This window comes from Martes martes (assembly GCF_963455335.1).
Source record: "Martes martes genome assembly, chromosome: 3".
Classification (NCBI taxonomy): domain Eukaryota; kingdom Metazoa; phylum Chordata; class Mammalia; order Carnivora; family Mustelidae; genus Martes; species Martes martes.
In genome coordinates, this window is record NC_137890.1 from 116,468,522 (window position 1) to 116,481,180 (window position 12,659).

A 12,659-nucleotide genomic window follows, 5' to 3' on the forward strand; every position below is an offset into this window, starting at 1 on the left:
GGAGGGACAAGAAGGCTCCACGCTGCACACAGAGCCAACAGGGGGCTCAATCCCACAACCGTGAGATCATGACCTGAGCCAGAACCAAGAGCCTGACACATAACCTGAGACTGAGCCACCCAGGCATCCCTCTATTACTTTTGGGGAGCTACAGAGATGTGTTGCAACAATGACTTGATTGAAATGAAAATGTGCTAAACTCCAGAAGGGTTAGGGATAGGTTGCAGTGTCAGTAGTATTTTAACCCTTAGATTTTAGTGTGTCACACCTCTATTCTTTTTTTCTATTCAAAAGAGTATTTATTGAAAATCATATACCTACCTGGGATGGCCAACTTCTTCAAGTGGCAGCCAGAGAAATACGCTATTTTTTTCTCAAAACTTCCTCAAAACTTAATCATCTGTTATACCTCTGCATGTAATATCAGGCAAAACTGTGGAGATGGGAAGCTTAGAGCTGAGCTTTGACTGCTAGGCAGGCTTTGGCTATGTTGAGATGAAGAAAGTGAGGAAAGAGTATTCCGAAAGGAATAAGGAGCAGGAGTAAAATCACTGGAAGGCCCTGAACGTGTCCAAAAATAGAGAATAGATTTGGTAGAGAAAAATAACAGTGGGATGAAATCATGGATCTTCTCTTGTTTTGTTTTTCTTTATAATTCTCTAAGTTTAGTTAGGCTGTGTTTGGAGCAAGTATATTTATGAGCTTGAAATTGCAGACACACAGCTATCCATCTTGAAAGAATGACAGTTTTAAGGATGGGAGATGAACCCCCATGCAGGTGGGTGTGACTGGTAGGATGTGTTTTCCTGTTTGAATGATTGGCAAGTGATGTATCTGAACTGGTATTATAGCAACTAGTTACTGGTAACTGGAATTATTGATCCAGTTCAGGGGTACTATGCATTATTGGAATATTGTCAGTAAAGAAATTGCCAATAATCAGCAGGTTTTGATATACAAAAAATGGCTCTTACATATGATTCAACCTCTTAGAAAAAGAATGAAAATGACTTTGTTAGGAGATGTTCAGATTTTAAAGAATTTAAGAATACTGGAATGCAAACAAAATAAATGTTAATACACTGTTCTTATACATTGTGACTAATAATGGCAAAGAGTTCAACTGTTCACCTTGAAAAGATGAATCACTAACCTTCAATCAATTACATGTATATTTGGCATGATCATAAAGAAGTCATGCATAAAAACTTTAAAAACTCTTTGGAGCTTCTATCTCACACTCAACCACAATCCTCTGTTTTAAAGTAATGCCATTTTCTCTCATCTGTAGTTATGGAAAACTGAACAGCAGACTTGTTCAGATTCAGATCATGTGAATGTCAAACTTTTTTTTTTTTCTGGTATCCTGATATGTTAAGAAGTAATTAAATACTCCATTTCCAATGCTATTGTCAGAAAAAAAAGAAAAAAGAAACCAGTAAGTTGCTTTAAAAATACCTGTTTTTTTCTGTTATGCCAACTTTTAAAGTAGGTTATTTCTTGCTTACCTCTAGTTTCAAAATTCTTGAAATATGTGACCAGAGATGTGGAGATATGTCTTGCTACCAAATGTATTTCCTTTGGACCCAGTTCATGATCAGCAAAAGCAATTACTTTAACTTCCTTCAGAGCCTTTCCATTTGGGGATCTCTTACTTTCCCATTTTTGCAATAAAGAAAAATCTTCCCTGCTGGCTTCAGGTTTTTTATTTTCTTCTTCAGGTATATAGCTTATTTTTTTATCCCCCATTCTAAGCAAACTTTTCTCCTCATTCTTTTGTCCTCCGGATATTACAGACAAAGGGTTTTGCTTTGATAGGAAAAATGGTTTCCTTGTTTCCTTGTTTTCATTAATGTGTGGTTGACTTGGAAAGCCATAGCTTGACAGCACAGTATTGACAATTTTTTCTGCAGCTAAACATATTTTGAGTGGAGAAACAGTTGTCTGAATTTGGTTTGGCTCAACTGGTTCTAGAGTTTCAAAATGAAATACTCTTGGATTTTCACCTTTTCCTATTTCTATGAATGACATGACTTGCTTTAATGCTGCTTCTGTGGACTCATTTGCTTTCTTAAACAGTTTTTGTAAGACACTGCCTTCAGGAAGAGAGTTATTTCCTTGCATTAATTGGTCAAAATGGCCAAAGTTTGATTCCCTTGGACTATAGTCTTGTACTTCATTTTTAAAGCATGATGGTACGTTTTCTGAATCAAGGCTTTCCATTGGCTCTGAGCTTTTAATTGTATCTTCTACAGAGGCTCTGGCATATGAGGGTAATTTTGATGAAGGCTTATACTTTTTTTTCATACTTTCCTCTGAGTAACACACAAAACCAGGTACACTGATTTGTGAAGGATTATTCCCAGAACTAACTTCCTTTAGCTTTGATGTTGGCATTTTCATATAAGTTGCCAATTCAACTTGATTAACAATATAGGTGTTTTCTGCTCCTTGGAACAAACTTTTCTTTGGAAGGTTATTGATATGAGTACACTGGTCCATCAGCGTGCCAATGATCTCACTTGCTATAACGGTCTCTTTCAATGTGCTAATTGAAGATGGTTCCACTTGGCTTATTTCTTTGTCTAGCTTGTTCTTAATTATACTGAGCATGTCACTCACAATATTAATAGCATATGTAACTAATTCTGAATGGAATGAGTGAATCTGTAGGATGGTGTTCTGTATGTTTTCTTTGGAAATAATAGTATTTGAATTGGATTCGTCAGGAAACTTTTTTAGTGGTTGTAATTTTGGCAACATCTTTTTGCGTAATAGTCCTTGTTGGAGAGGAAAAAAGTTTTCTATAGGCATTTTCACTATTTCAGAAAACTCATATTTAGAGATATATTTAAACTGCAAGTCTACAAATGACTCTAAAATATTTAAAACCCTTTCTACAATATCTTGAACAATTTGGTTGCTGGAGCCCAAAGAAATTTGGTCTACTGTCTTTGTGTTATATATTGGTACACTGCTGAGGATGTCCTTGACTGGCAAATCATATTTACTTTTAGTACTAATATATTCTTTCCTATTTCCTAGAGTTCCCTTCCTATCTGGGGAGGGTACCTGGGACAAAAAACATAGCTGCAATTTTTCAAATAGCATTTCAACAATTTCTCTTCCAAACATATTAATTTGTGCTTTTGTATCTTCAACTCTAGCAGAAGCTCCTTTGAAATGATTATAACACCTGCTTTCACAATCCTCAGGTTGATGCAAATTCAAAAGTGAAAGAGAATATTCTAATTCTTTTGCTTTTATTGGAATTTCAGTCAAAACATTTTCAGCTATCATCATTAGCTTACACTTTTCATTTTCCATATCATTTGATTCTGCTTGCCATTTGTCAAACATTTTTTTAAATATACCTTCTTTAGGAAAAATCTGTTCAAGCTGTGAAGAAACATTTTCCAGGTAAAAACATGCTTGTGGTTTGGCAAGATACTCTGCATCTGAATTCCCCTGTGAAAGTTTGAGATCACCCACATGTGAGAATTTGATTGGATAAGCCAAATTGTGGTTACTTGTAGCATATAATCCTTGCAAAACTGCATTAACTATTTTATTTGCTACCATGATTTGATCAGATGGTAAAGCTTTAACATTTGTCATTGCTCTAGTTTGCTTCACCTTTTCAAATTCTTTCACAGTTGTTTCCAGAATACTACTTACTATATCCTTGGCATACATTCTTAGTTCTGAATTGGGCAATCTCATTTCCAGTAAGTTTTTGGCATCTCCTGTTGATAGTGTGTGTGGCAGCCCAGTGGTAGTCTTGGACTGGCTGTCTCTTGGAGTCTTCTCTCCAGAACCTAACTTGGTCTTGCTTTTGACCTTAGCAGCACTAGGTCCTAGGTGTGGTTTTGTTTTAAATTTAGGCAAAGGAGTAACTTTTGATCTTGCTTTTAAACTTGTTTTAAAATCTGGTTTAGAGCTGCTCTTAGAGCTCACTTTAGAATTGTGTGACTTTACAGGTTGCAACTCATCAGAACAACTTTCAGGGGACAAAGTCTCTTCTAGATGAATTGAGGCAAATTTTATGATCTTATTAAGAACCATTTCGACTAAATCCTTCCCCAATTGCAGTGGTGAATACTGCAAAAATTTGTCTTCTAATAGAGAGACATTTTGACTGCCTGCATAAGAATAACCTTGTGGTGTCACATATTTGGGGGGATTACTTCCTTTTCCTGCTTGTTTAGTTTCTTTGATGCAGGTTGCTTTCTTAGACAAGGTATCTTTGTTGTCAGATGCTTCTACTTTTTTGTTACTTTCATTTAATGATGTAACAACTAGAGAGTACATTTTCCCCAAAACACTTTCAACTATGTCATTTGCTACCCTGTTAATCTGTGATTGAAAGAAGTTTTTTTGTGTTATGTCTGATGTTTTAATTTTAGAGTTAGATGTTAAATGGGGGATATCATTAAATGGAGGCAAATGGCCTATGATATCCATTATTCTTTGATGCAATTTAGTTAAAACTTCTTGCACTCCACTGAGCAATGCAGTCTTTTCTTTTTGTTTCGATTCTCCATTTCTCATAAATATTTCTTCTAAAACAGTTCTCTGGCTTTCTTTTTCCAATGTTATTTGGTTTTGTTCCAATGGATATTTTGAAAACGGAGATAATTTGTTTTTTTCCTGCTCTCTTTGTCCCAGCAATATTTCATTTGATGCTGTTAGTTGTGAAAATAATTTAGGATTGTCTTTTGAGTAAACACTTATTTCCTTTGCAGATCTTTTATCATATAAACTCTTTAAGATACTACTGACAATTCCACTCACAATGATATTTTCTTGGAATGAAATGTTGTTTGGATATGGATACATCTTTTGAATTTCTAAGTCTAAGTCATTTTTAATAAGCTTCAAAATGGCACTGGCAATGATATCCGCATATTCCTTAAGACTAGCTTGTGAGAGATGAATCATGGACCGAACATTTTCTTTGTAACTTGCAAAAGTGGAATCTGTGAGCTCTTGGCTGGGGATTGTTTTAGCGGATGTTTTCAGGGCATTCACATTTGATTCCTCTTGGCTTGATTCATGAAAGAGGCTATCTTCTTGTTTATAATTTTCCTGTTCCAGGCTAGCAATTGACTTTTCATTAGACTGGAAAGCAAGAGTAATTAATGAGTCTATTCTTTCTGTGGCAAAAGCTTCTAACCGATTGAAAATAGTTTTAGTAATGAAGTTAGCATTTTCCTCACATGGGTCAGGAGCAGGTTTTTTGGCATCTTCTTTCTCTGCTGTAGTTATCTGACAATCATCAGAGTAAGCTGATTTCAGATTTCTTGAGGATGGCAAATACTCTGTCTTTATTTCACTTTTTGACCCCATAAGAGGAGGCTGTTGACACTCTGCTTTTGAAAATATGTCACAAAAGGTCAGGGGCAATCTTGCAGATGTAGGATTTTTTGCATTTATGCTAAGCCGGACAGCAGAACTGAGATTATGAAGAACAATATCCACTATATCATTAGATATGAAAATGACATCTGATTTAGGAACTGAAAGTTTTGGAATAATTTTATTTGCATCCTTGATGAATATTTCAGAATTTTCTCTGGAATGTTTCCCAGTTATGCTACATTTCAGAGTGGGTGTGGCACATGATAGATTATTTTGATACAGTGTTTTTTCATAAATATCACATAAGATACCTTCAATGATATCTTGTATTTGAAACTGAAGTGCTTTTCTATATTCGGTCTTATTAAACAGTTTTTCAATAATACCTTCTTGTTGATCTAAATTAATCTCTTTCTCAGAATTGTTTTTGTCACATATGCCTTTTGATGATATGATACCTAATACTGTGTTAACAACTTGGCTTGCAATACTTTCAGAAACCACAATGTTATGAGTTGAGAAAGGACTCTCCCTTTCTTTATCTAACTCATGTTTGATTCCTTGTAAAATTTTTCTAGCCACTTCTGTTGCATACGTATTTAATTTAATCAAAGAGAGTTGGCACACTGCATTGGTCTTTTCTGATGTAACATGATCCACTGAGCAAGAGGACAAGTGATCATCAGAATACAAATCTTTGGCTGATAATGCTTTGCTTAATGCACTTTTATCCTGCTGAAAAGGTAAAGCCGTTGGAACGGTGAAGCTGATCTGGGGACAGAAGAGAGATTTTACTTTGGAAGTAGCAAAAGTCTCTAAATTTGTTAATATTGCCTGTACAATATCTTCAACTACATTTACTTTGGTCTGTTTGTCAACACTGAATCTGGTGTGTTCTTGTAAAGAAACATTTGCTCTAAAGGTGATGGTTTTATACCTATTTTCACTTGTATTTCTTTCCGGCATAGCAGCTGAGTAAAGTTTATGAAATACTGTTCTAACAACATCATCTGCCACTACAATTACGTCTGCTTCAGATACTAAAGGGCCTATGATTTCATCTATAAATTGAACAGATGTTTGAGGAATTGGCCTATCAACATTGTGAATGATGCTGTTTAAATGAGAGTGGGAGAGAGAAAGCACATTTAGTTGGTTGACCAAAGCATTTTGAAAAATTTCATTCAAAATATTTCTTATAATGGGAACAATTGGAGATTTCTGTGGTTCTTTGAGTTTAACTTCGATTTTGTTTAATGTTCTTTCTAGAACCCATTGTTTAAGAGAATCTGATTTAGCTTCTTCTCTTAGTAATGTTCTCTCCCCAATGAATTCTTTCTCTGTATGTGAGACATCTTCTAGAAATGAATCTGATTCAGCTCCTCCAGGAAGAAAATTTCCATAGGATGGCCTGTATCGATAAGTTTCAATGCTCCCCTCTTCAGATTCAGTTTCATTAAACATATCTGAGGATACTGCATCTAAAATTAAATTGACTATATTCTTAAGCATTTGTTTCTCAGGTGGCGGGGTATTTATACTTGTCCTCAAATCTAATGAGTTCATATTTAATTCTGTTTGAATAGCTTTCAAAATAGTACTTGATATCTTCTTTGCATTCATGTATAAAGCAGACTGCAGTAGTTCCTCATGTGTGTCTGTGAAAATACTGGGACTTTCATATTCCAAGTTTGTCTTATTGTTTTCTTCATTTCCATTGTTAATAGAACCGAGAGTTTCTAAATTTCCATTAGCGAACCCTTCCAGTTTAGCAAAAACCACATTTAGAATATCTGAAGCTAGAGCTTTCAGTTCATTTGAATGTATTTCTTTTGTGCTCCCTGTTTTGGAAGACACAAGAGCAATAGTTTTTTTTTTATTTTTTGTCACATCTTTATTACCCTCCTGAATCATCCTGGAAATGATGCTGGAGATTATGTCAGTGCATTTGGCTATTTCCTCAATAATTGAAGCAAATGATAGGTTGTCGATATCAAAAGACTCTGAGACAGCTTTAAATCCAGAACTTGCAAAACTGGTATCCATATCAACACTACATAATTTTGCAAGGATGTATTCCAAAATTGTTTTGGAAATGAGCTGAATATTAGACTGCAATGGAGTAGCCATTTCGGGATTTTCATTCTCTTCTCTGTTTAGTTTACTATTAGGTGGCTGATGGTGTGGATGGGCTCCTATGAGCTTAAGTAACATTTCATATAGTGTTTCCCCAATACTGTCTAACACTTGCAATCTAGAATTGTCTTTGACATCTTTTCCATTTACAACACTATGGAGAGCACATGGAGTAGCCAAATATTTGTAAAAAGATTTTTTATCCTGCCTATTTGGCAAAATATTTTGTTTATCAATACTGTCAAATCCATATGAAGTTGCAGGCTTGGGCTTATCTGAAGGGAGTGATATATTGCTTTGATCAGAATGTCCACTTGATAACAGTTCACAAATACAAGTTAATAATGGAGATTCCATAATTGAGACAAGAGATTCTAATTTATCAGTATCAGCAAAAAATCCTTTACCTGTAAGGGATTTGGTATGGTCTCTTTCCCTATGATTTAGGTTTCTCTTACTGAGTTCTAGTTCATTCTGGATAGCACGCAAAACAATGTTTACCACTTTAGTTGTGTAAGTACTAAGTTGAGATTGTAAGGAAGATTTCTCCACAACTGAAGGTTTGAAGCCCATTTGCAATTTTGGACAAATGAATAACTTCAGCCTTTTAAAAACTGTATTAATGATCTTATCAGTAATGTCATCTATAGATTGAGGTTCACTTTTTTCAGATTCTGACACAGAAGGTTTTGCAGGATCTACATTGAATGAAGATAAATATTTCACTTTCTTTTCACTGTCAAACCATACTTTTAATGACTTTTTATTTGGTGTTTCTTTGACCATGTGTGGAGTATCAGAAATACCTAGAGAAGTTTGAACTGATGATGAAATGGAACTTTTGGTTGTATTGGGAATGCAGCTTGAAGCCTTATGAAGTATATTTAACACGGCATCTGTTATTTCTTGAGACACTGCACTAATTTCTGACACAGAGAACATCTGGTCCATCCATTCTTGATGTGATAGTCGTTGAGATTTTTCTGAAACAAGAACTGAAGCTTCTTTGCCAGTTTTATTGTCTAAGGGACCAGGAGGAACAGAAGATAGGTCCTTAAGCATATCTGTTAAAATACTTTTAACTATGTTTTCTGAAGCTTTTTGTATGTGATGCTTTTGATCTCGGCTGAAAATCAAGATGTCTGTATTCAAACAGGGTTTTTCCTTTAAAAATTCTTTATTATTAAAAGTTGGTAGCTCAGTTTTTAATCCCTCATCACAAAATGCAACTTTGCTTCGTTGAGAAGCAACATTTGTAGGTGGTTTGCTATTTCTTTTATATTCAAAACTGTTGTTTCCTTTTGTAAACCAATTCTCAGGAACTTGTTTCTGTGATTTTGGCTTTTCATCTTTGAAAGATGAATCAAGCACATTTTTCACAATTTTGTCTATTTCTTCATTATCATCTTCAGAATAAAGGACCATGCCAGGAACATTAATAGGTGGAAACAATCTTCTAGATTTAGGACCAATAGATAATCTAGTGCCAGTAAGTCTGTACTTTTCTTCAGTGTCAGGAAGACTTCTTGGTCTAGAGTGTCTGCATTTTTGAATATCTGCCTTTACTCGCTCCTGATGTAGCTGAGTGAAGATATCATCAAGAAGCTGAAGGAACACTACTGTTTCTTCAGATGCAGTAAGTCTCTCATTATTAAGTTCAGTTTGTACATATTCTAGTATAGTGCTGATTGCTTCCTCTATATATCCAACCAAAGAGGACTGGGAAAAAATATTTGATATTAAATTTTGTATTTGATCTTTAACAATTAAATTAGCTGCATCAGGTTCAGGACTATGTTTCATTTTGTTGTCTCTTTCGAGGGACATGTATGTTGGGTCTGTCATAGGTTGCTGATCAGAAAGTTTAATTGCATCTTCAAGATGTGGAAGTTCACTTTTTTTACAAGATGCAAGAGTCATCAGCTTTTCTAAAATGGCATGTACCATATCCTCAGCAATATCACACATGGGTTCCAAATTATAAGGTTGTGAAGCCTTTACAGATTTTCTATTTGATGGACTGAGATATTTTCTACTGGGTGGCAAGCTTGGTTTAATGTCAACTGACAAGTCTTCTTGTGAAAATATCTCAACACATTTTTTCTCAACTGCAGACTGTAGCTTCTCAAGCATATTCTCCACAATCTCTGAAGCTGCTGAGCAGATATCAACATTGGAAAGCAAATCTCTTTTTTCAGGTTCATTTTGCTCAACAAAAACTTCAGCAGTAACAGAAGAAATAGAAGGAATAGCCTGCGTTAAATCAGACATTATTTCTTGAAAAATACTTTCTAAAATCAATTCAGTTTCCCCTTTCAAGTGACATTTAAAGTTAACAAAAACATTTTTCAAATTCTTCATTTCATTCATGGCTTTTGCTTTTTGATCAGGAAACGGTGCACTCTCTAAGCCATCTGTTTCAGTGGTGGCATCCTTAGATTTTTTTGTGCTCGTTTCAAATGATGCTAAAAGGTGACTATCAGATTTACAAGTTCTGAGCTTAGGATATGCAGATGTCATACTGGTTTTATTATATTTGAGTTCAGATGATATAGATTGTCCTTCCACATGATATGTTTTACCGACAGTTGTTCTTTCTACATGGGCAGAAGGTGGTTTTAAAGGTGTGGTTGGTCGCTTTATTGATAGGTCAACTGTAAACATACAGGGTTCTCCCTGAAATGTTTTAGTTGTAGCAGATGTGTAGCTTCCATATGTAAACTCTTCACTGCATGTGCTACAGAAACTTGAACTGTCTGATGAGAGGATAGATTCATCAGACACTGGATATGCTTTAGTTCGCAACCTTTCTTCATATTTTGTGATGGCTGGGTATAATATACTGGTCACTGTAGCTACAACCCAGGTCATTATATTCTGAATTATACTATTCAGTTCTTCAGAAGTTATCTGGAAAAGAGGCAAGCAGGAATGAAGAGAAAATCATGTAACAACTTATTCCATTCTGGGACAGAGGGTAACATTTAATTTTTTTTATATCAAAGAGTACCTAGCAGGATACCATCATGGTTATAAAAAGAACATAGTAAAGAATTTATTTAGATTTTCAGATTACTTTCAAGTTGGCTTACTCTGTACTATAGTAAAATATTTTTTTATAAGTTTCTATTTGATTCACATTCCCTCCAAGTTTTTTGTTGTTTTCCCCCAACATTTGTTGTTGAGATAAATGACTTTATGGTAAAAATAGAAAAAAAAATCACAAAATTGCTGCCTCCCAAATAACATACGAGTTTTGGCAAGAAAAAACAGTGTCTACAATCCAATGGTATTATTTAACAATATCCCAGATTATTTATTACAAAGTATTTTTCAAAACAGGTGTGGTCAAAACATTTGGGTGCTTTCAGAGACATCTGTCTAGCTAAGATATAAGGATTAAAAATAAGCCATTTCTTCCCATTCTCTGCTGCAGAGGTGACCCTGTGATTTGTATATATGGAAATGAGTTCAGCTAACTATTAAAAGTTATTTGATAGGCAAGAGAAAAGTTAATGCCTATGGAGATGACTGGCTTTGTATTCAACAAAAGAGTAGCAGAGCAAGCTGTTTTAGATAAGAAGGCTGAGAAAAGATGGTACAATGAAGGAACAAACTAGTTAAGATAGAAGGAAAGGGCTCCCCCTAGACTGGGGTCTGAAAGAGCCAGGAGAAGAACAAGGGTAGGGAAATTGAATTCCTTTTTGAGCCAGAAATAGAAACCTGGGGACCAGATTTGGAAAACCATTTTCTTAGTAGTCAGTGGTAATGTCACAGCTTAAAATGGACCAAAAGTAGAAACAATGCTTCTGTAGAATTTTATAAACCACTTCTTATTTACTGAAAATGAATTTTAGGCTTGCAAAAATCCTTTTGCCTATCATAAGTGAGTAGTCTGTTTTTAAATTGTTATTACTCTTAAGACATAAAGGCTGTAAATTTGAGTAGTTGGCAGCAAAGACTGGAAGGCTGGTACATAGACACCAGGTTAAAGAGTGTGATTCCTATACTGGGGCTGTTCATAACCAAAGTATTACCTTAGATTAACATGGAAATATACACAGTTCAGGCAAACATTCAAAGAAAACTTAACACCTGTGTAACATACTCTTGTCTGACACATTTAAGAGTGTTTGGAGGCACCTTAGGAAAAGCAATTCTATCTTTCTGTAATTCATGAGTCTCCTAATGTAATTTTTACTTTACTGTACTGTGCTAGTGGTTTGAAAACACATTTTGGATGGCAGCATATGTTGTAAAATACTTGTTTTATATAATGGCATCCTAAATCAGATTTTAACAGAAAAAAACAATTGTTCTAATCTACTCTAGCACATATAAACTAAGACATTCAATATATATTATTTTTCTTATTACCAGAGATACTAAAAAAAATCTACATTGTTACTCCTAGGCTAGTTGTCAAAGTTTCCAACTTTGATATGAAAGAGAGATATTCCTAAAGTTTTCTATGTATTGAAATTTAGTAATTAGAACCTAGTTTTCAGTTGCTTCCCATTTTAATATTAAACTGAGAAATATTCCCTTGAATCAGAGCTTTTATATTTGCTACACATTCTATGACTTGAGTAAGAGTCAGTGTGAAAAAGTTTATCAGAGTATGTGTTGTTCTCTAATAACTTTGTCTTTCCTGACTGGTCTGAGTAGTTTCAGCGTTGGGCTTTTTAAGTTGAACCATCTTATCTGCCTCTTCCAAGGCTCAGCTCATAGGTGACCAGGTGCTTTTTTATGTGACCAGGTGACCAGTTGAACTTTTTTAGTGACTTAGGTGGCCAGGTCACTTCTCATTAAAATGGCTAGAGCCAGACCCAGGCATTCCAGCTCACCAGCCAAGTCTGCAAAGCTGTGTCACCTAATGGCTTCCCATGATAAAATTAGTCTGTGGTATTTGATGCTGTTATGATGGCTAGGTCCTTTAATGTCATTCCATACACTTCAGTGCCCATGAGACTTCTTCCTGAAGGGCCAATGTTATCTTTTGATAAGAACTTTAAATCACTGCAAAATTTAAGAATTAATTGAAAGCAAACTTTAAAGAAAAAAAAAGGTCAAAGAGATAGACCAATATCGATAGGTGATTACTCATTATTTGATTCAAAGTTTTTAAATATGTTGCTTTATCAATTGATTTTATGATACAT

At 34.9% G+C, this 12,659-nt stretch overlaps 1 protein-coding gene across 1 annotated transcript in view; it reads right to left on the bottom strand.

Moving 5' to 3' along the window:
• The window catches only part of FSIP2 (fibrous sheath interacting protein 2), a gene marked incomplete at both ends in the record, with an annotated part of 90,774 nt that overhangs the window by 38,066 nt on the left and 40,049 nt on the right, over nucleotides 1-12,659 (bottom strand). Inside the window, one exon of the mRNA XM_080799173.1 lies at nucleotides 1,509-10,407. Within this exon, the coding sequence (XP_080655299.1) occupies nucleotides 1,509-10,407 (8,899 nt within the window). The remainder of the gene's footprint in view (nucleotides 1-1,508; nucleotides 10,408-12,659) is intronic.